Source organism: Neophocaena asiaeorientalis, unplaced genomic scaffold (assembly GCF_003031525.2).
Source record: "Neophocaena asiaeorientalis asiaeorientalis breed wild unplaced genomic scaffold, Neophocaena_asiaeorientalis_V1.1 scaffold1520, whole genome shotgun sequence".
NCBI classification, from domain to species: Eukaryota; Metazoa; Chordata; class Mammalia; order Artiodactyla; family Phocoenidae; genus Neophocaena; species Neophocaena asiaeorientalis.
In genome coordinates this window covers 29,903-56,621 of record NW_020175243.1, presented here as the reverse complement: position 1 = coordinate 56,621, position 26,719 = coordinate 29,903, and the positions used below count along the sequence as shown (strand labels likewise).

The 26,719-nt window shown below is 42.2% G+C and overlaps 2 protein-coding genes across 2 annotated transcripts in view; one reads left to right on the top strand and one right to left on the bottom strand.

Annotated features, from left to right (window-relative positions):
- The first annotated feature begins 432 nt into the window (after positions 1-432).
- Positions 433-5,217, top strand: LOC112413465 (rab GDP dissociation inhibitor beta-like). The gene is made up of 5 exons (XM_024765414.1): positions 433-540; positions 2,123-2,294; positions 3,791-3,935; positions 4,120-4,174; positions 4,263-5,217. The coding sequence occupies exons 1-5, from the start codon at positions 469-471 to the stop codon at positions 4,407-4,409; spliced, it is 591 nt and encodes a 196-aa protein (XP_024621182.1). The 5' UTR covers positions 433-468; the 3' UTR covers positions 4,410-5,217.
- Positions 5,218-7,451: 2,234 nt separating this feature from the next.
- Positions 7,452-26,719, bottom strand: part of TASOR2 (transcription activation suppressor family member 2) — a 35,812-nt gene continuing 16,544 nt past the window's right edge. The window contains exons 13-18 of the mRNA XM_024765415.1: positions 25,772-26,014; positions 20,443-21,316; positions 19,687-20,116; positions 12,691-16,500; positions 8,995-9,172; positions 7,452-8,225 (exon numbers count right to left, since the gene is read on the bottom strand). Coding sequence (XP_024621183.1) covers positions 8,116-8,225; positions 8,995-9,172; positions 12,691-16,500; positions 19,687-20,116; positions 20,443-21,316; positions 25,772-26,014 — 5,645 coding nt within the window. The 3' untranslated portion in view covers positions 7,452-8,115. The remainder of the gene's footprint in view (positions 8,226-8,994; positions 9,173-12,690; positions 16,501-19,686; positions 20,117-20,442; positions 21,317-25,771; positions 26,015-26,719) is intronic.

Below are 26,719 nucleotides of genomic sequence, written 5' to 3'. Positions count from 1 at the left end.
TCCAATTGCTTCCTTCAAGTCTCTTGTCTAGTTTCTGCCTGCTTTTACTCACTGTCCAGTGTGCTTTCTGATAGACTTTTGGTTGTTCAGAGTCTTAATTTTTTTTTTTTTTCCCCACAACCTCCCCTCCTCCCAGAGTCTTAATTTTTAATATGCAGGAGGATTAGACTTACAAGCTGTTATTCCATTACTGGTCAGTGTGGTTTGTTTGCACTTGATAACTACGAATGTGAGACATCATTACATGGTTTTGACTGTTTTAGAATTGATGCTTTTATGACTTAAACTAATGCCTTCTGGAAGGAAACTGAACAAATACATGTTTCCTGTAACTCATTAAAATCTAAGAAAGGAGACTTTAGTAGTTGAAATAATTATAAATTACTGATTGATTATAATTACAATTATAATTACTAATTATAGTTTAAATACTTTGCTAGGCTAAGTGCTATTTATGGAGGTACCTACATGCTGAATAAACCAATTGAAGAAATCATTATGCAAAATGGAAAAGTGATTGGTGTAAAATCTGAAGGAGAGGTGAGTAGCTTTTACAATTTAAGAAATATTATATTCTTGTAAAGAAAACTTTGTTTAATAAGTACTAAATTTGGTATGGACATCGATCCTAGATTTCACACTATATGTTTTCTTTATGGTAACTTGGTATTCATAATGACTGAAAACTTATAGATAATGTTTAATATTTTCTGTTGTGTTGATTGTTGCTTAAGACTAAAACAAATTATGAATGAGCTCTAAATGGTAAGTATTATATATGTAGTGTGGGTTGGTGTCTGTCTCCCAAATTTTCATTTAAATTTAGCTTTATATGTACCACTTATAACTTATTGGTTGAATTGGGGCTTGGCCAATACTATTTTATTATTTAATTTATTGTTATTAAATTATTAAATATTAGTAATGTTAATTATTACTGTTAACATTATTTTATTTTGGGTTTAGCCAAGGAACTGGCCGGGTGGAGTTTTGAGCAGTGTTTCTCAAATTTGAATTGAATGTAAATTGTTAATTTTGTCAGAGTACACGTTTCTCATTCAGTAGGTCTGTGGTGGGTCTGCATTTTCTTGCAACCTCTCAGATGGTGCCAGTGCTGTTGGTCTGCAAGCCAGACCATATTTCATGAACCATCAACTTTTACAAATGGAACTGTTCAAAAAAGAAACTGAAAAACTATGTTTAAAAAAGTATTTTGGGGGCTTCCCTGGTGGTGTAGTGGTTGAGGGTCCACCTGCCAATGCAGGGGACACGGTTCATGTCCCGGTCTGGGAAATCCCACATGCCGTGGAGTGGTTGGGCCTGTGAGCCGTGGCCGCTGGGCCTGAGCATCCAGAGCCTGTGCTCCGCCCTGCGTACCGCAAAAAAAAAAAAAAAAATATATATATATATTTGGGGATTCCTGATGGTATTCTATGGGTTCAGACAATATAATCTATACTCACTAGCTGGCCATCTGACCCTTTATTGTTGTAGGTCTTTTGTAACTACCTTGTGCTTCCAGCATACACATAATAGATGTTTAGGAATAGGGATAAACGTCTTAATTTGATATCTCAAAGTTCTTTTTATTCATTCCATTTTTCTTTGCTTCAGGAAACTGCTTCCTCTTAGGACATTTCAGGGCTTTGATAGAAAGAGAAGACGATAATATAATAATACATAATTTATCTTGCAACTTAAGTTTTACTTAGTAAGGATAGTCTTAAAAGGAGAGATTATGGTCTGTTTCTAATATTAGAAAGAACTATTTATAGACCATTTACTTTTCACTGGGTCCATTTACATATAATGACATTCCTTAAATACACTGTTTCATTTAATCCTAACAACAACCTCTTTGAGGTTGGGTAGAGCCAGGATTTTAACCCTCTTCTGCCCAGTTTTAAAACTTATGTGTCTGAAAACCATGCAACACACTTTTCCTAATATTTCAATAAGATTTAGAATTTATAGATTTGCTCCAGGAGACTTTATAGGGATTGTCGGCAAAGCTAGTTTTAATAGTTATCTATAATTCACTAATTATCTACAGTTAACTTGAAGATAACAGGCGATGTTCAAGAACGATGGCATCATTATACCCATTAATGTTTTATTACAGATTGCTCGCTGTAAGCAGCTCATCTGTGATCCCAGCTACGTGAAAGATCGAGTCGAAAAAGTGGGCCAGGTGATCAGAGTCATCTGTATCCTCAGCCACCCCATCAAGAACACCAACGATGCCAACTCCTGCCAGATCATTATTCCACAGAACCAAGTCAATCGGAAGTCAGGTCAGTTTTGAAGATAAGCAGATGTGTGTAGAAATTACAAATTTTATCTGCTCTATTACAGTGAAGAGACTTTAGTTTACATATGGAAAATAAAATGTGATGTATCCCTTTTAGCTCATAGAGATCCTAAGTCATCACTTTGAAATGGAAACGTTTGCCTAGGAGCCCTGCCTTGGACTTGTACCCCCCTCTTTGGGCCTCCATTTCTTCTGTAGAACTGAGAGGCTGGACTGGATGAGCAGGCAGTCTTGCCTGGTTTGAACATTGTGTGCCTTGTGGAGGTTTATGCTTATTAGTTGACCTGATTTCACTGTTACTTTGAGCTGATGACAGCACTGCTTTTGTGTCATGATTTGTCAACTTAATACTTGTATTTGATTTTAGCAGTGTGCTAGAAAACAACTTTGATTTCTCTGATTGCGATCAGGACTTAGCAGGGCTTCCCTGGTGGCGCAGTGGTTAAGAACCCGCCTGCCAATGCGGGGGTCACGGGTTTGATCCCTGGTCTGGGAAGATCCCACATGCCGCGGAGCAACTAAGCCCGTGCGCCACAACTACTGAGCCCATGTGCCGCAACTACTGAAGCCCACGCCCCTAGAGCCTGTGCTCTGCAACAAGAGAAGCCACCACAATGAGAAGCCTGTGAAATGCAACGAAGAGTAGCCCCTGCTCGCCACAAATAGAGAAAGCCCGCGTGCAGCAATGAAGACCCAATGCAGACAAAAATAAATAATAAATAAATTTAAAAAAAAAGATCAGGACTTAGCTCTGAAATCGTAATTCCTAATCTGTTTGCTTTAACCAGTTTTCTTTCATCCACTAGCTTTTCCCATCTTCCTTTCAGTTAGAAGCCCTAAAGCTTTTAATTTTTTTTTCCATGTAAGAGACGAAATCACAGAAGATTATTTATGAGAACTAAGAGACACAGACGAAAGTAATCTTTCAAGGGTTCCCAAGTAGATCTCAGGGTCAGGGAGAGTGTAAAAAGAGTAAAGGGAACCCAGTAATTATCTCTTATATTGGAAATTATGTAGTTGACTAGTAGTATACAGACAAGTAGAATCTATGGAATTATTATGAGCTTATGCCAACTCAAGAATAGCTTATTGTGTTTGCAATTTTATATTGCTTAAAAAATGAGAAATCAGTAGTTAAATAAATCCTATCTTAGCTATTCAAAACCTTTCTAAATGCAGGGTTCAGAGAGGAAGACAGGTTTCCACAGTGAGCTGTGACATCTGGGTAGAGAATGTCATCTCCCCGTCCACCGTTCACTGCCACATAAATCCTTCATCTCCAGTAGGCTAAGAGTTGCTGAATATTTGTATATTTTATGTATGACCTTGTTTGTCTCCATATAGAACTTAATCTTAGAATATCCAGTCTGTTCCAAGTAATTTTAACTCACAGCTCAGTGAAGTATGGGTGAAACTGAGTGCACACACAGGCCCAAGGTTTAAAGACCCTGGCAGTGAGGTGGCTTTGCTTGCTTGCAGATATCTATGTCTGCATGATCTCCTCCGCACACAATGTGGCCGCACAGGGCAAGTACATTGCCATCGCCAGCACAACCGTGGAGACCAAGGAGCCCGAGAAAGAAATCAGACCAGCTCTGGAACTCTTGGAACCAATTGAGCAGAAGTAAGTGATGTGTTCATTTATAGCAGCTCAAACCCAGGATTGCCTTTGGCTCCATGGTGAACAGAACCCCATGAGAACAATGAGAGCAGCCATCATCTCTTACCAGCCTGGGTTTTGAATTTCAGGCAAAGCGGTGAGTGGGCGTGTCAACTTCCCTGCTTACTTAATTCTTTTTCCCCTCCAGATTCGTAAGCATCAGTGACCTCCTTGTACCAAAAGATTTGGGAACAGAAAGCCAGGTGAGTGGCAATCTGAAAAGGGTAATTACCAGGCTTTATTGGGAGACATCACTAAATAGTCTGAAGTCTTTGTGACTTTCATTTCCAGATCTTTATATCCCGTACATATGATGCGACAACTCACTTTGAGACAACCTGTGATGACATTAAGGACATCTATAAGAGGATGATGGGATCCGAGTTTGACTTTGAGGAAATGAAGCGCAAGAAAAATGACATCTATGGGGAAGACTAACAGCAGTACATGTTATCATCTAATTAGGACAAACTTAAAATTTGGCAAATGATGCATATTGTATGAAATCAATATTGTAAGGCCTGCTTTTGTAATCAAAGCTGAGAGATTGCAGAGCACTGTACCAGTAAATATTCTTCCCCTTTCTAATATCATGTATTAACTTGTTTTCATGGAGTGGCTCTTCAGAATTGGCAGGTTCCCACATTCTGTTCAATTTAACCAATACTGGCTTGTTTTTTCTAGTGAAGGATCAGTTTTAAAACATTGTGATACTGATACAGAGAACTTGATACAGTATTTGTATCTTTTAATCAGTGTAGCCTTTGCAGTTACGAGCTTCTGCTGCTCAAGAGCTGTGCCAGTACAGTTTGCGTGCCATCTGTCCTCTTGACATTAAGGAGATACGGAATCGAACGTTCCATCGTTGGGGACAGTATCCCTCACTCCTCCCCACCCCTTTACATTTACATCAAGTGTTAGAACAGTGCCCAGGCAGCATAGCCACAAGCTGGGTTTATGTGGGCCTCCAATTCTAACCAAACTCCAGACTTTGAGAGTCATTTTGGAGGAAGCCTGTGTGCGGTGTTTTAATCTAATAAATTTGATGAGAGCAGAGGGGAAAGAAACTATCATAAAGCAGGTAAACGTAGAAGCTTCTTTTGTATCCCAGGTGTGGCTTCTTCAATGGACCAAGCTGCTGCAACGCAGTATTGATTTGACAGAGCCTCTGCTTCAATGATGTCTGTCTCACAATGGCTCCAAATGATTTCTGTACTGCAAAATAAAGCCAAACTCTGGAAACCAGCTCCCTCTTGTTGGTCTTTTGTGTCCTGACAATTCAGAGCTAGTAAGTATTGTACTGGCCTTGACACAGCTGCTCATTTCCTTCACTAGAGCTGAAAACGGATGCTGGGGAAGAGTGCTGAAGACCCTAGTGGTTGGTGGAGTGCTGCCATCTGGCTTCACTGTGAGTAGACCCCGAATTACTTCTTGGTACAATATAATTATTAGACTCTCTTAGATATCCTTAGTAGTGGTGTAGAACAAGGATTCGTTCCCATCAGAGAGTAAGTGACATCCGGTGGAATGGGTGCGTTAATATATTTATTTAATAAGTTAATTAATTTTATTTTTGGCTGTGTTGGGTCTTCCTTGCTGTTCACGGGCTTTCTCTCATTGTGCTGAGTGGGGGCTACTCTTCGTTGTGGGGTCTGGGCTTCTTGTTGCAGAGCATGGACTCTAGGCACGTGGTCTTCAGTAGTTGTGGCACGTGGGCTCAGTAGTTGTGGCACACGGGCTTAGTTGCTCTGTGGCATGTGGGATCTTCCTGGACCAGGGATCGAACCCGTGTCCCCTGCATTGGCAGGTGGATTCTTAACCACTGTGCCACGAGGGAAGTCCCAGTATTTTCATTTAATTCAGATTGTAGACAGACAGTTTTTAGTGGTACCTCCTTTCCCCTTGATTGTTACAAGCCTCACTGTATGTGCTGTCATTTACATCGAGGACATTGTATTCTCTTTTATAGTTGAGTCTGTCATTTATGTCGGAGGAATGAGGACATTGTAACTGTATTCTCTTTTAAAGTTGAGTCTGAAGGACACAGACTAAGGTAGGCAATCTGTTAAAGCATTTAGGGTAATAATAACTTCGATTATCCAAGTGATTACTTTAGCTTTCTCAATCTCATACTATCCGTTTTTGGCCGAAGAATTTTTTGTTGTAGGTGGGCTGTCCTGCACATTGTATGCACCTCCCTGGCGTGACAACCCCAGATCACCCTGGTTGAAAACAACTGCTTCCTTTTCATAAGAAAGATTATCTAAAATTCCAGCAGGCCTTTCCCCTCTTTTCCTGCAATATTTCGCATTGTGAACCGTTAACGCAGGTGGAGGCACAAGCTGGGTTAGTAGTACGAAGGAAGTACCAGGATGCCTTCATATTCCGCAGTCGGCATATTTATTGGAACAACTAACATCTCTGTGCCAGGCCAATGGGGCACAAAGGTGACGAGGGCAGAGTCTCTGCAGAAGCTCAGTCTGGAGGCGCCTGCTCCTCTGTGGCCTGGCTAAGCCTTCAGTTACAGAACGGGCGGCCTCGTGGGTGCTGGAAGGTTCTTCAGGGGAGGAGCACGGCTGGCAGGTGCGCTGTACTTTCCTTTTCCGTAGTAATTTCAGATTAATTCAGTGTACCAAATACAGTTAGTTATGGTCCTATTAGATTCTTATCCCTGGGGTAAAAATCAGCTGAGTGGGTCTCTAAGCAAGAGCTAGGGTAAGAATTAAAACTCAGTCATTCTTCCTCCTCCTAAGAACATACCGAGGGGAAAGGAACACTTTCGGTTCTGTAGGGGGAGTTTAAAAGCAGATAAATGGCTTTTGAGGGAAGTTCCTGTGCAGGCTGACATGACCCCCTGGAAGGGCCAGTTGGAGAGTTGTGAAGTGTCCTCTTGCTGGAGCCTGCTGCTCGGCACCGCACGAGGGAGGGGAAAGCACCGGGCAGGCCTGCGGGGATGAGGCTTGACAGATGGCGGCCAAAGTGAGGTAAGTGGTAGGATTCTTTTGGAAGCTACTTATTCTGCTAAATGGCCTAAAAAATTTAAAGTGCTGTAGAACATTCTCTTACAAATTTAATATTTGCTATAAAATCACTGCAGAAGCAGTTGAATGATTTTTAGTTGTCCTTATTAAAATGAAACAAATTAGGTACAAAAACCTTTGTTCCAAATAGATACTATGTATCTTACCAATGTTTTTGGCTGGTTTTGAGTTTTAAAGATTGGTGTAGAAATTATTTCTAATATAAATAAATGATTATTTCTTCCTCAGAGGGTTGATTTTTGTAGTACGCTGTTTACAAAAATTGAGTAAGTGAAAATGACAGTTTATAAATTTGTACCATTTAGGAAAAAAATGTTTATGTAGTGTAGCATGAAAAACAGCAGATAAAACCATTGAAGATGTTAGTTTTTACACAGGTGGTAAAACCTTTAAAACAGACTACAACATGCATTACATGTGCATTTCTGACCTTTCTGGCATCCTCTGTGCCTCAACTTCCACATCATTAAAGTGGGTTTGTACTGTCTGCTTCCTATGTGTGAACTTATTAGGACAGTCCTGTGACAGATGACCTGTCCCATCTATAGACTCCCCCAGTCCACCTCTGCATTCCCACACTCCTTTTCCTGTCTCATTACAACCTGCAGGCCCATCTTTGATACGGAAGGGCCTCCCGCAGGCCCCAAGTCTCTTCATTTAAGGGAGTCTGCTTGTTTCTAGTCTATTCTTTAAGAGTTAAATTAAGGCTATACGCTGGTCTCAATTTTTCTGTCCTTATAACTGGAGCAACCTAATTTATGAATAAATGTCCAAAAACCCATAGGTGAATTTATTTTTTTTACACTTTAGGATTCCTGTGTGTGTCTGACTTGGTCACTGTTGGTCTGGAGAAGGCAACTCAGACCCTGGATTATGGTCACAACACAGCTTCCTGCACTGAAAGCCTTCCTATTAAAACAAAACCCAAAAAACAGTCCACAGACCTAAACACTGCCTTCAGTGACATAGACGATTTATGTTCTTACAAAGTGACCTTGTGGCAACACGTGGATGACACTGGTCCAGAGCTCAGGGAGCCTTTCTGGGTGAACCCGGGTGTCTCCACCCTCCCCCACACCCAGGCCTCAAATTCCATAAAGGTCTCACCTCACATCTTCTTTTAGCTTTTTAGTTTCCCTGTAGTGAAGCAACCATTTCCATCTTCCATTTTCATTTAGTTTCTCCAGGATTTTGATAATTTCCTTCAGTTGTACTACAGAATGAACAAGTTTGACAAGAGAAGATGTATTTTAGGATTTTTGGCTTGTCTAGTCAAAGCCCAGGGATGATTATTTGTGAGAATAAGGCCCCATGTTTGAGTGTTGACCATCACTGCCACTCCTGTAGCTGGGCAGGAAGGATGCTGTGCCACGCTTTAACCCGTGGTCCCTCAACCCAGCCCTGCAAACTCATTAAGATTAGTTACAAAGTGGTCTCTCAACTCCAAAGGTGGAAGACGGAATGAGGGGAGAACACCTGAGGTTTGGGACCTGTAATCAGGCAGGTGGCAAGCTCACCACCACCCTAGTCTCCCGCTTCACGTGGCGTCCGTGCTGTGGGTTCAGTTCCTGCCTCCTGAGGCAGGACCATAAGCCCAGGCTAAGCCTCGATGTCAGAGCTTTCTGGGACAAGCAATTACTTTTATTTAACTGATAGGTAAATATGGTAACAAACAGAGTTAAGAAAATTTTCAAAAGTCCTTTTAAAGCAAGATTTATTACTGTTAGACACCAACAAGTGTAGATTTATATCTCAGGTGAGAAAATTTTACCAGTCTCTTCATCGAGGTTCTCCCTTAGTTACTATGAAAATGTTCTTAACTCTGAGACATAATTTGCCTTATAAATACCTTGGTAAATTACGTTAGTATCAGCAGTACAGTATCTCAACCCCATTATCTTCCCACTTAGATTCAATGGTATTGTGCTCTAACTTCTTCCCTAAATAAAAAGGCAGTGATGAGCCTGATAATTATAGAATACCATAAAATGCCCAGAATACATTTCTCTGTAAGAAAGTTACTTCCAAACCTACCTGATGCAAATGTGACGATATATCTTCATTTCTGATGATGACTATGAGCATATCCTTCTCCCTGTAAAATGCTTGACAGAAATGCTGAGGTTCAATTTCTGTGTAGCCTCCTTTCCTTAGAATATGCTGAAAGATTTACAAATAGACATGATTTAAAAACGGATACTTGCACAGAACTACTTTTACAGTTTACTAAAAATATCAAAGACCACATCCTGTTTACTAAATTACGTTCTAATAAGGCAACATAAATGGCAGTTTATCTTATTACTAGATGTCAGCTTTCACATATAAAATGACTCCTGGGTATCACTGACAACTGGACTTAGAAGTTTATTTCAAAGGCAAAGCACTTTATAATGAATCTTTCATGTTCATAAAGTATCAAAGGTGGATTCTTCTGAAACCTCAGACTAATATACATACATGAACCTCACCCTATTCAAGGGAGTTACCTTGGGAAGGCAGATATTTACTTTAAAAATGCCATCTCCAGTCAAAATGTTTCTACGACTTTTGACAATACCCATGATGCCTATGCATTACTTTGAGTATCGATAACAAGGACGGATTCTGGAAGCTGGCAGTGGCTTGGACCCAGGCTTTGAAGAGTGGCGGGAGCCGGGTGTTACACTGTGCCTGGTTATGGGGTGCGGCTGTGTTCCACAGAGCAGTTCTGCAATAAGCCTCACTGGGAGGATAAGTTCGTGTAGTTAAAGAAGTTAACCTTTAGGAGTTAACCTAAGGTTAAGAAGTTAACCTTAACCTTGTCCTCCTTTGTGATTTTGACATTGTTTCTGTCTGAAGGATTCTGGAGGTTTACCAAAAACACCATCACTTGTCATTTCCCTTCTAAAATAAGGTGTTACTTTGGTCAGTCTCCCCGCCAGATCTCAAGACAACTCAAATTTTGACTTCAAGTTTTCACTCAAAATATATGGCAATGCTAACACAACATAATGAATCAACTATACTCCAATAAAAATTTAAAAATAAAATGAGAAAAAAAGTATGGTGATGTATCTTCAAAAGACATTCCTACAGACAAGATATCTTTGAACAAAGAGCTCCTTAAAATATCTAAATATAAATCCTTATAAATCCTCACCTATTTTACTAATGAACGATTTGAATTAATACAGTTTCTGATAGGTTCAACCTTTTCATCAGCTCCTGTGGAATTCTGGGCCATCCTGTCACACCCTGAATCACCTTATGAGTAAACAGGGCCTGACACCCCATCACTGGTGAACGCTCCAGGACAGACGGATTCTCCACCATAGCTTTCTGAGCTTTTTAAAAACACTTTGCTCTTGATCACACTTTATTCTCAAATGTACTTTATACTATGTCTACTCTCTCACTTGAAGTTGTTTTCAAGGTGCACACGATGTTATTTTCTGTTGTAAATAGTGGCCACGTGATAAAATATTACCATGAAATGATACAGTCACTACCGAAACAAGCATGTTATCTACAAGTGTTACTTCGATAAACATCACTGTGACTGCTCCCGTATGAAAACCAGTGTCACCTGTGCTCTGTAAAAGACATGAGAACTAATCATGAAATGATACAGTCACTACCGAAACAAGCATGTTATCTAGAAGTACCATGAAATGATACAGTCACTACCGAAACAAGCATGTTATCTAGAAGTACCATGAAATGATACAGTCACTACCGAAACAAGCATGTTATCTACAAGTGTTACTTCGATAAACATCACTGTGACTGCTCCCGTATGAAAACCAGTGTCACCTGTGCTCTGTAAAAGACATGAGAACTAAGATAGTGCATTGTTGCTTTTGAGACGGAAGCAAAAAGAAATCAAGTATTTTGCTCAATGTGGTAAAACAAGGACATGGCCATGGTGCTCAGTTGATCCCTGACTTATTTCAGCGCAGGTCAGGGTGTGGCGTATCTACTCAGCCAGAGAAAATCAACTTTAATTCAAGGTTAAAATAAATAAATAATTTCCAGGTTACTTTTGGAGGCTAATCACCTTCCAAAGACTGAAGGCCACTTAATGCTTTATTTTTTCAACTAAAATCTTACCAAAATGGCACAGAAATTGCAACAAAGACAATGGGGAGGGGGGTGGGCGGAGGGCAGACCAGATGTGGCAGCCATTTGTGAAGAACATTGGACAACAAGAGGATCCTTGATTCCACAAATTTGGAAAACACTAAAAATCATATTAAATGATACAAAACAGGAGCCATCAGCCGCCTCACAGGAGAACGTACTGCTGACTCGGGCGACACGGGGAAGCCTCGCGTTGAGGCCGGTTGCCTCGCTTTTCTAATCCACTCTCCATGCTGTGGTGGAGGGACCACTCTGTCAAGTGCAAACGTGCTGCTCCTCATCTTTCAGAAACATTTCTCGGTGCCCTGCAGGGACCTCAGGAGAGTCCAAGTGCCCCCGCGTGACGTCCACGTGGCCCTTTTACCCCTGACGGTGATCGCCGTGCCCCCGACCGCCCCCCACCCTTCAGGAAGCCTCCTTAGGCCCCGTGCTTCTCCCGCGGGGCAGCGCTGAGCCTCGGCCCGCAGGTGCCTGATGACCGCGACGTCCACACTGACCGATGCGGGGCAGGACTTGCCAGGAGGCGCAAGGCGCAGTCTGGGGCCTTTCGCTCCTCCGCAGCGGCCCTGGCATCTACACGCCGCGCACCCATCATGGCGACCGTCACGCTCGTCACTCAGCCCAGATGTTGCAAACATCTGCAGGCGCTCTGTGCTCCTCAGCAGCTTGGCGCTGGCAGGGGTCTCCTGGGACACGTCATCCCGGGGCAGCCACCCTGACTTAACCCAGGACTCAGCACGAGGGCTGACACGCGTGGACCTGAAACAAATCTCATCGGGCATTGGGACCCGAACCCTTACTGGTCTAGCAGTCCACACCTGGTGAGAAACCGGCGTCCTCTCCTGAAGGAGAAAGTCCCTGGGCCCCTGACCAGGTCTGCCACCCTCAGAATGACATCTTCGCACCTGCCCCGCCACACCTGCCACAGCTGCACAGTTATCTTTACCATGTTTCTCACGTCCCGTTAGACCGAGAGGATCAGGAGAGGCAACATTCCCCTCACCTGCGCACGTGGGGCTCCAACACGCACACCTAAGAAGGACCCTGGATCCCCCTCACTCTCCACACTAGTGGAGGTACACAGGTAAGCTTTTTTTTAAAGCTGAATCTTAACCTTCGGCCTGTGCTTGTGGATCAGGAGAGGCAACATTCCCCTCACCTGCGCACGTGGGGCTCCAACACGCACACCTGAGAAGGACCCTGGATCCCCCTCACTCTCCACAGTAGTGGAGGTACACAGGTAAGTTTTTTTTAAAGCTGAATCTTAACCATTGGCCTGTGCTTATGTGTACAATTGAATACGCCTCCACTGGACTGTTTTATGAAAAGAACTCACTGCACTAATCCTGGGTAATCATACAAATCTTCAAATATAGTACAAACGGCAGATCCCTGTGGCCAAACCTTTAGTCTGCAGGGAAAGACTGAGCTGAGAAGCTGAAACACCACTTCATATCAATGGCTTCTTTCTGAAGCTGAGAATCCTGTATTACTTATAAAAAACTTAGACAGCGATCAAAATAATATAAACTGTTAAGGAAAATCTGGCACTTTACCTTTGTTCTTACAAAGAATGACTTGTCCTCTGTCTCCACGAGGTGGAAGAGGAAGGTCCTGGTACAAGCCTCCTTCACAACCCTCTCCAGTTTGACGTGCAGACTGGTGCACAGGTCTGCAACCACGTCATCGTAGGAGGCTGGCCGAGGGATGGAGGGACACAGCTCTCGGGGTTCGGCCTCTCCAGAAGCAGCGTGTGGCTCTTTCTCCTGGAAGATGACCGGGTGGCTGTTCATCACCTTGTTGAATTCGGCGTATTCGTTGAGAATGAGGGAAATGTCATTCCGGGACTCTTTCAATGTACTGTTATATTTCAGTTTGTTGAGGTGGTATGAAACAGTTGAATTTCGTTCAGAGTTTGGGAGATGATTTCTATCGTGGCCACACCTCTCCTTCCAGGAGGAGGAGGAACGGCCCACACAGCTGGGTGTCTGCCTTCTCGCCTGCTGACCCTGGTGTCTGGGGCCTGAGTGCACTACTGTCACCATGAGGGGACTCCTGCTACGGGAGGAAGGAGGCAGCCCTGGGGACTCGGGCACTTTTGTCGCAGGGAAAGCCCCCATGGCGCCCTGGAGAGGGGGCTCCTTAGGAAAGACGGCGGTGGAAGGGGCGGAACACGGAGCAACTCCCGTCTTCACAATTTGCTTTAGTTTATGTGCAAAACGCAGATACTCCAGATCTAAAGTGTTCTGGGTGAGGTCGTCTGCCACCTGCCAAGTGTCTGTCCAGGAGCTGAGCAAGCCGCCCTTGGCCATGACGCCGGGGTGCCTGCACAGGCTATGCAGGGTTCTCGTGGTGTCTCTCAGCTCTTTAGTGACAGTGAAGTTAGCGTAGGTCCTGGGGATCCCACGGAGATCTCGGATTTGGACATAAGAGGGCACACACTTATCTTCCTTCTTTAATCCCACGGGCCGGCTTCTGGGAGGAATGCCCGTCTCCAGCCCTGGAACCTGGCTCGAGTAGCCCCAGTCATCATAATCACTATTGTTTAGGTTCAGGAAAGAGTCAAAACCATCTTTGGAAGTACGTTGTTTTTTCTCGGTGTGACCGTATCGCAAAGTACAGGACTCTTCCGTATCTAATCTGGGGTTTCCACACTCACCAAAAGAGTCTTGATCCGAGTCTCCAGAAAGTGGTTCATAATGGATGTCAGAGTTCACACTGATATCCAGGCCTCCACCTCGGGTCACAGAGCCCCACTCAGCCCTCTGCCCCTCATCAGCACTCTTATCTTCCACCTGCTCTTCAAAGACCCCACAAACAAGAGGGGCACAGGATTTGGGAACAAAGGAAGAAGGCTCTGTATCGATAGTTTCACCTGTTGCGGCTGTATTCTGGTAAGAATCAGCATGTAAATAGACGGGGAAAAGCCCACCATTCAGCAGAGCTCTTGCTGCACACGGTGACCCATCTTGCAGCATGTGGGCCGGTTTGTGTCTGCCTTCTGAAGAGGTGATGTGCAGCTGAGAGCCGACACCTCCTACATCTATAGCTGTTTCACATAACTCAGCTCCAGTTTCATTATTCTTGAGCAGACTGGCCATTCTGACGATCATTTCCTGTGTTTCAAACTCCATCCCTGCATCGCTGGGTCCTGCCCTATGGGTTAGGGTGGCCTCTCCCGAGAAGAGGGTGGGCTTGGGGAGCTCCAGGTACCTGCGGGCCGGCACAGCCTCAGCTCCGGCAACTGGGTCAAGGCACAAGGACTTAACCAGGATGTAACAGAGTTCGTTTGTTTGCAAATCAATGCTCGAGTCATTTTCCTTAAGGCTCTTAGAGCTGGTCTGCTGTTTTAATGACACATTCACACCACCTGGTGTGGTTGTAGAAACAAACGTGTCAGCAAAAGATTTATTTTCAAGGATCTTCTGAGGGCTAAACGGAGGCTCACTGGTCTCCACGACAAGATGACTTAGGTGGGGATTTCTGTTCTCTACACTCATTGGTTGCAGTGGATTTCTTGATGTTACCAGGTTTTCTAGAGAATCTCTGCATGTGGCAGCTGAGGCAGGCTGGTTTAACTCCGCATCATGGTGTGGCACCTTTTCTGAGAAAGAGTAACCCTCACCACACTCACTTGGGACAATTTCCTCAGTGACCTCACCAGGAAGGGTTAAAAATCTATCTTTTCTTCCTGGGTGATTTTTTAGTATTAGAGGCATTTCAGCAGAAAGCTGCATTTGCTGTATCTGAGTTAAGTTATCTTGTCCCACTGGATGGGTGGGACCAACGAAAGAATTTTCTTTTTCTGTTATGGCCAAATCTACTGTTTCAACCTGGGAGGATCTGTCAGTTTTCTCACAGTGTGCATCACAGAGTTTAAAACTACTTGGAGATACAGGCCAAGCTGGCTTTGCTTCTTCACCTGGTACCTGGCAGTCAGGGCTAGAAGCTGGTGACACTTCTTCAATTAAAGAACTGAAGGAGAAGTCTGAACCAACATGAACTTCCTCTGCAACCTCAAGGGCACAGGTTTCTTTCGAAAGTATGAAAGCCACTGTCTGTAAGTTATCACCTTTTCTCTCACTTTCTCGTGGTTTCATTGACGTGTGAGCAGCAGAGTTCACAGCAGGCACCTCTTCAGGCTCAATTATTTCTTCCGCTGTCTCCTGAAGCTCTAAGCAGGGGAACGGGGCCTCCTGCAGCTGCTCCATTTCACCAGCGGATGCTTCTTCCCAGGGACTCGTGGGCGGTGATATGGTGAGAGTGAGGTCAAGGTCAGAATCCTCCTCTGATAACTGGAGGCTGACTTCCTCTCTATTCACAGATAGGCTGGTTTGTTTGGTAAATGCAGAATTACATGTTTCAAAACTCATATTTTCACTGTTTAGACCACTCTTGTCATTCTTTAGTTCTGAAGAGCCATCCGAAGCATTCCTCATTGATGGGATGCAGTCAAGCGAATCTTTTTCTTCCAAGGGATCAGAGGCTGACGATGAGAATACTTCTTCAAGCTGGGACGACTCTACAGTCTCTTCCGAAGAGATGCTAAAGAGACTCTGAGTCGACAGAAAACATTCTTGAGAGAGCTTCATTTCTTCTCTGGGTAACAAATAACTAGAACTTTTAACTAGTGATAATGCCTCTCTTACAAGGGAATTATCAGACGGCGATGGTGAGCCTGCAACAGCCTGCCCTTTCTGCAATGAACACATTTCTTTAGCAAGTATCTCTCTACTCACTGAGGAGGCACAAAGGTACTTAGTGCCTTGTTGTCCTGACATTGCCAGAGAGGGAACGTCCCTAAGACCCTGTGTCTTTTCAAATGCGGACACAGGATGTCTAAGGCTTGTAGCAGGTGATACTTGTTTAATCAACTCCACATTAAAGGGTGTAGGTTTATCAGCTCTGTTTACAACTTCTGTCTGTATTGGTGCATAGGCATTTTTTTCAAAAGTGAATGTAACTGGTTCCAGATTAATCACTACATACTCCGTATCATCCTCCCCTTCCAACGATGACTGACATTCTTTGTTTATAGAGCTGCTATGCCGGATAAGGCCCTGCAAAGCACCTGTTTTTGTTTGCATTTTTGCATGAAAAACATCAACTTTGCTTTCAAGGGTGCTGTACACAGACTTTTGAAAAATCATTGACGGATTGCTGATCCCATCGGAAGTCCTGGCGAATGTGGACTGTGTGACAGTATCATTATAAGATGTCACCTGTGTGCCATCAAGTGGCTCAAAGGTTTTATCTTCAGCAGGAATAGGAGATCCATTAGTTTGGGTACTTCCAATGCTAGAAAGCACCAGATTAGAGGTCTCTAGTTTATCTGATGACTCTTGTTCGGCTTTCCCCCCAATTATCTGAAACGATAAAAGCAAAAGAAATAAATTAATTTAAAAAATCAAGAGCCAAATAGATCTTTTTTTCAAGCATTTACATATGTGAAGAACAGAACAGACAAAGATCAATTTTAGTTTGCTCTGTTCTTTTGAATCTTCATAGCGTAGAGATCAAGCAAATCCCTCTCTTCTTAGGCTTAAAATACCCCCCAAATAGGAATTTGTTTTATCTAAATACACACACACGAGAACTCCAAAACTTTCTTAGTTGCACAGCCTTTTTTTTTTTTTTTTTTTTTAATGGACTTTTGGGAAGAAAAGTGGCTAGACCACTGGCAATTTAAAGACTTGAAAATGCAGACTGTTTGCTAAATAGCATCACTTACTTCAGAAATGCAGCAGTAGAGGAAAAAGTGCTCAATTAATTTAAATTATTTTTAGTAAGATTAAAAGATAATCTTTAAAGCAAAGAATAACTTATTTTAAACACCAGCTTTCAATTAGACTATAAATGCACTGTCCTCTGGAATGTTCCCATGAGGAAACACTAATTATTATCTCTTGTACTCAGAATACACTGATAAGCAGCTTTCCCGAGGTATCAATCTCTATCCTGTTAAATAAAAGTCCCTTACCCCTTAGCTGTCTTCTTAGCTTATAACTGGACATAATCTCTCTCTCATTTTAATACCTCCCTATTCAACAAAGCAGTAGAAAACACAGTGCAGCTTGCATTAATAAACTCAACTAAAAGGACTGATTTAAACAGTACCAGAAAGGATTTAGCATAAACAGTAACAGAAATACCTCTGGACAATTTTGATAACCTCATAAAAAGGCTGTTTCTTTTCTTTTTTTTTTAAAGGCTGAAGAATGGTCTTGTTCAGAATATGGTAAAGTGGATTGACCATACAGTTGACCTACACCTGTAGCTCTGGAACACTACGGCCACAGATTTCCTGCCAGATTTTGAAGCAGTCGTGTTGTAAGTCAGGACCTGTGTTTCAAATCTCTTGTTAAAAACATCTCTGCCTTAGTCAAAGAAAGACACTGACCCGAGCAATTGGCAGGGAGGAGCTGAGACTTGGTTTTAAGAGGACACGACTGGCCAGATACAAAGCATAGAAAACTCTTGATGGTACACTCACTCTGAGAACAGTTCTATGACCCTCCCAATCATACTGTGGCTGATAATGTTGGGCCACAGTCGTGAATCTCACCATGCCTGTGCTCTTAGTGAAATGAAAACTTTGATAATCCTAGTTTGCCCTAGAATAGGGAGTGGTACAGGATGTGTGTGCACCTTTAAAGTATGGGTACAGTATTCAAGAAGATGACGGAAACATATTTCTAAGTATATGCTATAGAAAGTGTTAGGAATCGTTAATTTTAACATTCTACTTTCTACTTAATACTCTTTCATGTTTGCAAGAAAATCATTCCTAACTGGACATTACTAAAGTAAGTTAATATATATTACCACAACCAAAAATACTTTATAAGAAACGAGTGTGTGTATAAATATATATGTAATAATTAAAATCTGCCTGACTAAACATAAATACTTCCTTATTCTAAGGTAGTGATTTTATGTATCTCTTTGAGAATAAGATGAAATTTATGAACCCCATCCTCAGGAAAAAAACGCATACACACGTAACATATATTTTATATGTACACATATAAACACACACATGTGCATATATATACATAAATACATCCACAGTATTAGACACTGAGAAACAGCTAGAGTGTCCAGATCTGAGTCTTGGCCGGACAATTTACTATGTGCCTCCAGTCCATTCTGTACTTCTCCATCCTCAGTCTTCTCACCTATAAGATGGGTGGCACGGTCCTTACCTCACCTGGCCGTGTGAGAATTAACTGAGCTAATGCAAGTGAAGGGCTCAGACCAGTCTCTGGCCCACAGCGTTCCACCAGTCTTCATTCTGATGAAGATGAGCATCTGCAGACACTCACAGACCCTCTGAGGCTCACCCCTGGACCTGCAAATCCCCACGGAAGCCCAGGTACAGAAACTCAATGTTAACACAGGCACTGAAGGTGCCCAAACCCATGTAAAATTATTCTGTAATAAATCTGCTCTGAAAGCTTAAAAAGGCAGGTATTTTGTCAATCCATTTACTTAGAATCTTGATACAACTTTTTAATTTGCTCCAATTAAAATTCGATTATCAGGCTTCCCTGGTGGCGCAGTGGTTAAGAGCCTGCCTGCCGATGCAGGGAATACAGGTTCGTGCCCCAGTACGGGAAGATCCCACATGCCGCGGAGCGGCTGGGCCCATGAGCCGTGGCCGCTGAACCTGAGCATCTGGAGCCTGTGCTCCGCAAAGGAAGAGGCCACAACAGTGAGAGGCCCGCGTACCGCAAAAAAAAAAAAAAAAAAAAAAAATTCGATCATCTGTCCTATCAGTTGAGAACAGTGAAATGAAACAAAGTGTATTTTTCATATTTACAAACAGTCATCTGCAGACCTATGAGAGGTCTGGCATTTTATTTACTGTCTCAGGATTTGTTTTTTGTTTTGGTGGTACGCGGGCCTGTCACCGTTGTGGCCTCTCCCGTTGCGGAGCACAGGCTCCGGACGCGCAGCCTCAGCGGCCACGGCTCACGGGCCCAGCCGCTCCGCGGCATGTGGGATCTTCCCAGACCGGGGCACAAACCCGTGTCCCCTGCATCGGCAGGGGGACTCTCAACCACTGCGCCACCAGGGAAGCCCTCAGGATTTGTTTTTAAAAATATTTTTTAATATATTCAATTTTAGTTTCCTTTAAGGTTTATCAAAGATTTTTTATATTTATTATTACTGCATTTGATCCATAAACACTATTATAGGTAAACAGAATAAGTATTATTCACCTCTTTTAGAAGATAATAAGCTCAGAGAACAAGTAATTTGCCCCAAATCATACAACTAATAAGTTACATAATTATGGTTGGCTCCCAGATCACCTGAGGCGTACGATTTTTTCCCTACTTTTGTTTCTTCAATCAGGGTGGTAGATAAGCTCTACCTGCAGACAATCCAGACTTTGTAAACTAAGTTTCTGGCATTCTAATCCTTTACATAGCTAGAGAATCCACTTTCCTAAAAGAAACCAATGCCTTGTTATGAATGTGATTTTACGTACAAAAAACATTTCTTCAAAAATAACACCAGCATTTACAGTATTCAGCTTTACCTACCTCATTATTACAAGAATAGATGAAATTCTGGCTTTCTGGGGTCTCTGGATGACCTGCTGTTGCAAACATTTCTTTCTGTTCATTCTGCACCCAAAGTTCCAAGCCTCTCACAGGCGGTGGTTTCATGAAAGGAAGCAGGGGGTCAGTGTCTGGGAAGGACACTTTGGCAGGAGGACCTCTGGGAGCCTCATTAGTCTCCAACACAGGGTCTACGGAGCACCTTCCCACACCGGAGGACTCTTCAATTTCACTGAATTCAAACGATTCTAACGTGCTATTTATGCACACGTATTTTGCTGGGTTGCTGTGTTCTACTACTTTTCGGGATGATTGTATGACTTTGTTTTGATTGCTATAAAACAGAGCTACCCACATATGAAGTAAAAGCTTCACTTCTTCCATGTTATCTGGTAAATCAGTATTCCAAGGCCTGAGATTTTAAAGAAAGAAGAAACCAAAATCATTGAAAATGACTATTTTAGTTGATTATCTTATAAGTAAGTGCCTTAATTATTAACCTTAGATTTTGTGTTCATTTTTATTTTAAAAATTACATGAACATGAAACAATGAGTAAAATAAAAATGAAGTTGATTTAACAAATAATTACAGTGAATCTGCTTGGTATTATTCCCAAGTTACTGGATTTTACACACTTCCTTCTCCCTCCCCAGAGTTTAGCACAAGTATCCCTTCTCGCTACATTTATCTCAACAGAAAAGTTCATCCATTTTCATCCAGTGTCACTCCTACTCACCCGTGTAGTGCTCTGACTACAGTCTTCTCCAGGGGGTTGTTGGTATACTTGCTGTCTAAGCTGAACACGTAATCTGCTTCCCATATGAAGGTGACCTGAAAGGAGCCGTCACAGCCGAATACGGTACGAGAGCGGCAGAAGTCCTGCAGGCTGGAGGGCGGCACCCTGCTCCTGCGCCTGAGCGCTGGGGCCTCGGAAAGCTGCTGCAGTGGGGAGGTGACCTGCTGATGCCGAAATGGCATCACTTTCCCCACTGGGGTTCCCGCTTCAGGGCCTTTTGTGCCATTCTTGGCAAACGCAGGGCCTGGGGCCCCTCTCTGCTGTAGATGCTTCTTTGAATGTTCTGCAAGGAGCAGGGCATAGGAATGCTCCACAGCAACGATAGAGCTTTGGCTTGCGTCGGAACTTTCTAGGGTTTCCTCGGGCAGTGCTGACTGGGCTTCTGCAGGGGCCTGAATGCCAGCAACCAAGCTTTCCTCCTCCTGGCTGACCGTGGGGTCTGATGTCAGATTACTCTTATCAGAGGAGGGCTTGGATAACGGTTCACCTTTTTGACTTTTAACTCCTCTATGATATTCATGGTCTGATGTACCGCGCAAAGAATGTTCTTTAGAAAGCAAAACATCGTTCTGTGGCAATTCAGAGGAGCAGGGCAAGTTTCTGGGCTCTGAGGATGGTGTGGTAGAGGTAGCAGCGCTTAATGCAAGATCAGCCAACATATTTAGGGCCTGGGAGTCACAGTTGACAATGGAGTTTTCAGGTGGGTCTTCTGGAGCCACTGTGATATTTTCTGGCTGAGCTGTACTTATGCTAATAACATCTTCTTGACCATCTGACATTTCTGATTGAAGCTGTGAAGAAGTTTCTCCTTTGGCTTCAGCATAAAAGAAAAAAAGACACATAACACTTGATTTCCATAGAATTAATTCTTTGTCATATTACTGTGGTTCAGTGAAAATCAACAGTTAAGTCAACATATTCAAGAAAAACCTCTTGATATGTTGCATAAATTGTATGTTAAATTTTTATTACCAGAGTGAGGTCTTGTCCAACTTCCTGATGTATTATAATGTATTTACCAGAGGAACAAGTCTTAAGGAATGTGCATATTAATTTAAAAAGAAATCACCCTTCAAAACTGCATGTACTCAGGCTTCCCTGGTGGCGCAGTGGTTAAGAGTCTGCCTGCCGATGCAGGGGATACGGGTTCGTGCCCCGGTCCAGGAAGATCCCACATGCCACGGAGCGGCTGGACCCGTGAGCCGTGGCCACTGAACCTGCGCGTCCGGAGCCTGTGCTCCGCAACGGAAGAGGCCACAACAGTAAGAGGCCCACGTACCCCAAAAAAAAAATAAAGAAAAAAAAAGCAAAAAACCTGCATGTACTGACCTACACACAAGGCATACTGCTCAGCTAAAGAAATACACAAAGAGAAAAAAACAAAAACAAGAAAAGAAAACAAGACTCCTGCCCTCAGAGAGCTTACAATCTAGTGAGAATCTATGAATTTCTAAGTTTAAAGTGTATATTATAGAAGGTTAATGTACTTTCTTAGAAATCATTTCCCTTGGCAAGTTATTAGAGAAATCACCTGAGTTCAAAATAGAGATGATTTTTAACCATACTGATGTTTAATTATAATACGTTATGATACAAATAAAAAAGGAGGAAAGTAAGAATATTCTGAATCGCCAATTAATTTCATCGTGGCCACTGAACCTGCGCGTCCGGAGCCTGTGCTCCGCAACGGAAGAGGCCACAACAGTGAGAGGCCCACGTACCGCAAAAAAAAAAACAAAAAAACAAAAAAACAAAAAACCTGCATGTACTGACCTACACATAAGGCATACTGCTCAGCTAAAGAAATATACAAAGAGTAAAAAACAAAAACAAGAAAAGAAAACAAGATTCCTGCCCTCAGAGAGCTTACAATCTAGTGAGAATCTAAGAATTTCTAAGATTAAAGTGTATATTATAGAAGGTTAATGTACTTTCTTAGAAATCATTTCCCTTGGCAGGTTTACCCCAAAAAAAAAATAAAGAAAAAAAAAACAAAAAACCTGCATGTACTGACCTACACACAAGGCATACTGCTCAGCTAAAGAAATACACAAAGAGAAAAAAACAAAAACAAGAAAAGAAAACAAGACTCCTGCCCTCAGAGAGCTTACAATCTAGTGAGAATCTATGAATTTCTAAGTTTAAAGTGTATATTATAGAAGGTTAATGTACTTTCTTAGAAATCATTTCCCTTGGCAAGTTATTAGAGAAATCACCTGAGTTCAAAATAGAGATGATTTTTAACCATACTGATGTTTAATTATAATACGTTATGATACAAATAAAAAATGAGAAAAGTAAGAATATTCAGAATCGCCAATTAATTTCAAGTTTTAAAACTTCAGTTTCTGCATTAAAAACATTTCCTCTCTGTTCTATCTGCAAAAAAGCAAATCTCCTCATCTACTGATAATTCTCCTTACAGCAGGTACTCAAATCTACCCACTGGCATTCGGTCAGAAAACTAACATTCTCAGGTGGTTTACTTGCCTTCTCAGGACTTTGATTCAGCCTTTTAAAATGTGATTATCACGAAGGACAAAGTTCTCAACAATACTGGGCAGTGAGTCCCTGTGGCAGGTGGCTGGAATGGACAGAAGCCAACTGTGCTCCTCTTTATAATTAGCAGTAGCAGGTCTGAAATAAATTACTAACCTGTCTGCAAAGCCCAATGACAGTACATTTACAGAGAAAACTCTGGCCTATGAGGTCATCAAACAGAATGACAAGAGTGTGTGTATGGTGAGGAGGGTAAAATTAATCAACCACTGCCCAGTTCTTATTTAAAATATCAAAGCCCAACGGGGTGAGGTACGAGAAAGTGGCCCAAAGAGGGCTGTCTCGTGAACCCTCCGGGTGTACTGGAAACACATTCATTTTAGGATCTGATGTGTTTACTGACACTAAGTTCATTCTATCCTTAAATACTACGGTTCTTACACTGAGTATCACTATGAGGAAGGTCGAATATAGAGAACACTGTATTGAGTCAAGAAAAAGGGTTCATTTTAATATGTGTCATTTCAGGTAAATCATTTAATAACTGACTTGTTAGAGGTTTTCAATTAATTAAAAATACAATACTGATAATCTATCTCTTTTAAGAAATACAGATAAAATGATGCCAAATAAATTATAAAAAATTAAAGAGTTCAGTAAATAAAAACTATATTGAAAACTTTAAAAAGGACAGAAAACCATTAGTTTCAGTAACAAAATGATTGAGCCTTCTTAAACTCTGATATTTCAAGTAAAAGAAATGAAGTGGATTAGCATGGGTGATTAAGAAATAAAAGAAAAATTAACACATTATTTAAAAGGTGGTAATCTTAAAATTTTAACTTGGAATGTGGCTGCACAATATATACAGACACTTGCAATACAAATCGCCCTATTTCTGAATACCCATTCTGGAAACTTTTCATTTTCTGGGCTCACTTTTCTGCCAATGCCCAGTTGCACACCTCCTCCCACTAATCGATTAGCCTACAAGTATATAGAAGCCAATTCAGCACAAGGAATTCTGATGACAAGGCTGGGAATACAATGCATTATGTATGTATCTATACTCATCCTGTTTACAAACTAATTGGAAAGACAGGACCAAGACACACCAGATGATTGGAAAATAGTATGAATTAACTCTTTAATGTTCTCAAAAACCCAAAAAAGAAATAAAAAAAAAAAAGGAGAAATGAGTGCAGATCAGAGCATCAGGAAATGACTCCGTGTGGACTTAGCTGAGCAGAGGGGACTGCACAGGAGTGACAACAGGCGTGGTTCGTGTGGGTGGCACCACGTGCCTGGCAGGGAAGGCACGCATTGGGAAACGGCAGGAGAGAAATGTGGACCCGTGGGTAAGACCACCTCATAACTGCCTGGGGAGACAAGCAGAGAGTCTGTGTTGGGTATGACTCTCTACAGGTTGTACGGTGATATGACTGAGGAGCTTTCAGAAAAATCTTCAGCCATAAACAACATTAACGAAACTGAGGAAAGGGACTTCCCTGTGGTCCAGTGGTTAAGACTCTGCGCTTCCAATGCAGGCAGTGTGGGTTCGATCCCTGGTCAGGGAACCGAGATCCCACATGCTGCAAGGTGTGGCCGAAAAAATTTTTTTAAAAAATGAGGAAAGAAAAAACCAAGCTCATCCATAATACCATCACCCCAACAAAACAAGAGTTTCTTTCCCTGAATTCCACTGAATTTGAGGCTTTTAAAAAACCTAAAGGTAGATGAGAGAAAGTAGAATCATGAGATTAGACAGAAAACTGATGGAAATACAGAGATATGAGGAAATGAAGGTTTTTCTAAACAAAAAACACCACCACACATACAACACAGTAGGACTCAATACCGAAGATACTGTAAAATGTATAGATTTTGCAGCTTGGTGGAGCTGCAGTCTACTCAGAGAGACGGGTGTGAAGAGGGACATGGAGCTGGGAGAAAAGTGAGGTCCGCGGTGATGAGGGAACGTGCCAGCAACGAGGAGGTTCCAGCAGGTGGAACACGGAACTAGCAGTCAGCTGCTGGCTCACAGAAGGAGACTTGGTTATTCACTTCCCCACAAGTAGAAGTAGAAAAGCAAAACTGCTTTTAAAATTAATTTAATGCCTTTTAAAACCAAATACAGGGGCTTCCCTGGTGGCGCAGTGGTTGAGAGTCCGCCTGCTGATGCAGGGGACACGGGTTCGTGCCCCGGTCCGGGAAGATCCCACATGCCGCGGAGCGGCTGGACCCGTGAGCCATGGCTGCTAAGCCTGCGCGTCTGGAGCCTGTGCTCCGCAACGGGAGAGGCCACAGCAGTGAGAGGCCCACGTACCGGAAAACAAGAAAAAATACAACTGAAATACAGGATTCGAGATTACTGACTGCTTTGAACCATGTGTTTACAGTTCCCTCTGGACAAACTTATAATATCCTTTTTATAACTGATTATGGTCCAGAAAAATACTGCCAGATGCTACTTGCTTGTGAATTTAGTCATTAAAAAAGGCCATTTATACTTTAACTCTGCTAAACAGTTCATGTTCAGGCTTTCTGCAGAATGAAAAGTAGGGTCTATTTAGTGAAGGTATGAATCTTTGCACTTTCTAATTTATTCACAATGGGAAACCAAGTTACTTGTCCTGTCAGTGTCTGAACTAAAGAAGACCACAAGAACGTGACAGATTTCAACTGATCTTATACTGTTTCAATATACTACTTTATAATCTCGATTAGTCTGTATTACGGTGCTGAAATTTACAGGAAGAGGACTTCTTACCAGGTTGTGGCTGCTTTCTGATTCTGGGATTCTGATTGCCTTTTACTATATTTTCCCTCTGTTTTTGTGGAGATTTCTTCACAGGTGGCTCAGCCCTTGGAACAGTTTTGACTGGAGACGTCTCTCGTTTCCTTGCCCTTTTAGCATTCGTTGACAGTGGAACATCTTTAGAAATAGGAGCTTCTTGGTTTTTCCAATCCAATTTGGTTGTCTGTACAAACTGTGCAGTCAGCACTTCAGCACCTTATGCAGAAAAGACACCGCTTTTTAAGGGGTAGGGGGCGCACATATTTATCAGCATAGCTTTCCTTTGATTTGTTTTGGGGGGGAAACTTTAATAATGGGGAATAAAATATAAAATTTGGGGTACTTCATTAAAAGATTTTTGAACTTGCTAAGTGTTGGTCTATATCCCTAATTAGGATTAGGAGAAAAATATCAGAGTAATAACTTTATAAAAACAAGGCATGACTTAATTTTTTAAAATGATTCCATAATCTTTGCTGACTGATGTGGCAGGTAAGGCTGAACATGCTAGTTCACAGCACAGGGTGACGGATAATTCAATTTACACAAAAGCGACACAGCTCCCATAAAGCCATATGGTTAAAACCATGATCACACTGTAGAGAAGAGACTGTAGGTTCACAAAGAGCCATCTTACATATTTTCCTTCACTACACCTAAATATCAAAGCTTTAACACTGCCTGAAAAATCATCTCTTAAGAGAAGACAGAGGAAAGGTACATTGAAGAAAGTCCTCTTCTGATTTAACTTCCTATAAATCTATTATAATTGCTTATTTCTCTTACAAAATGCTCAGCTTTACTTCTCGCAGGGAAGGAAGGAAAGAACTAAAGGGGGAGGCACATGAGGAGAAAAAACTATTAACTACCTGCTTGTATCACACGCAGAAAGTGTTTCCATCCTTTAAGAGTTAAAAAAAA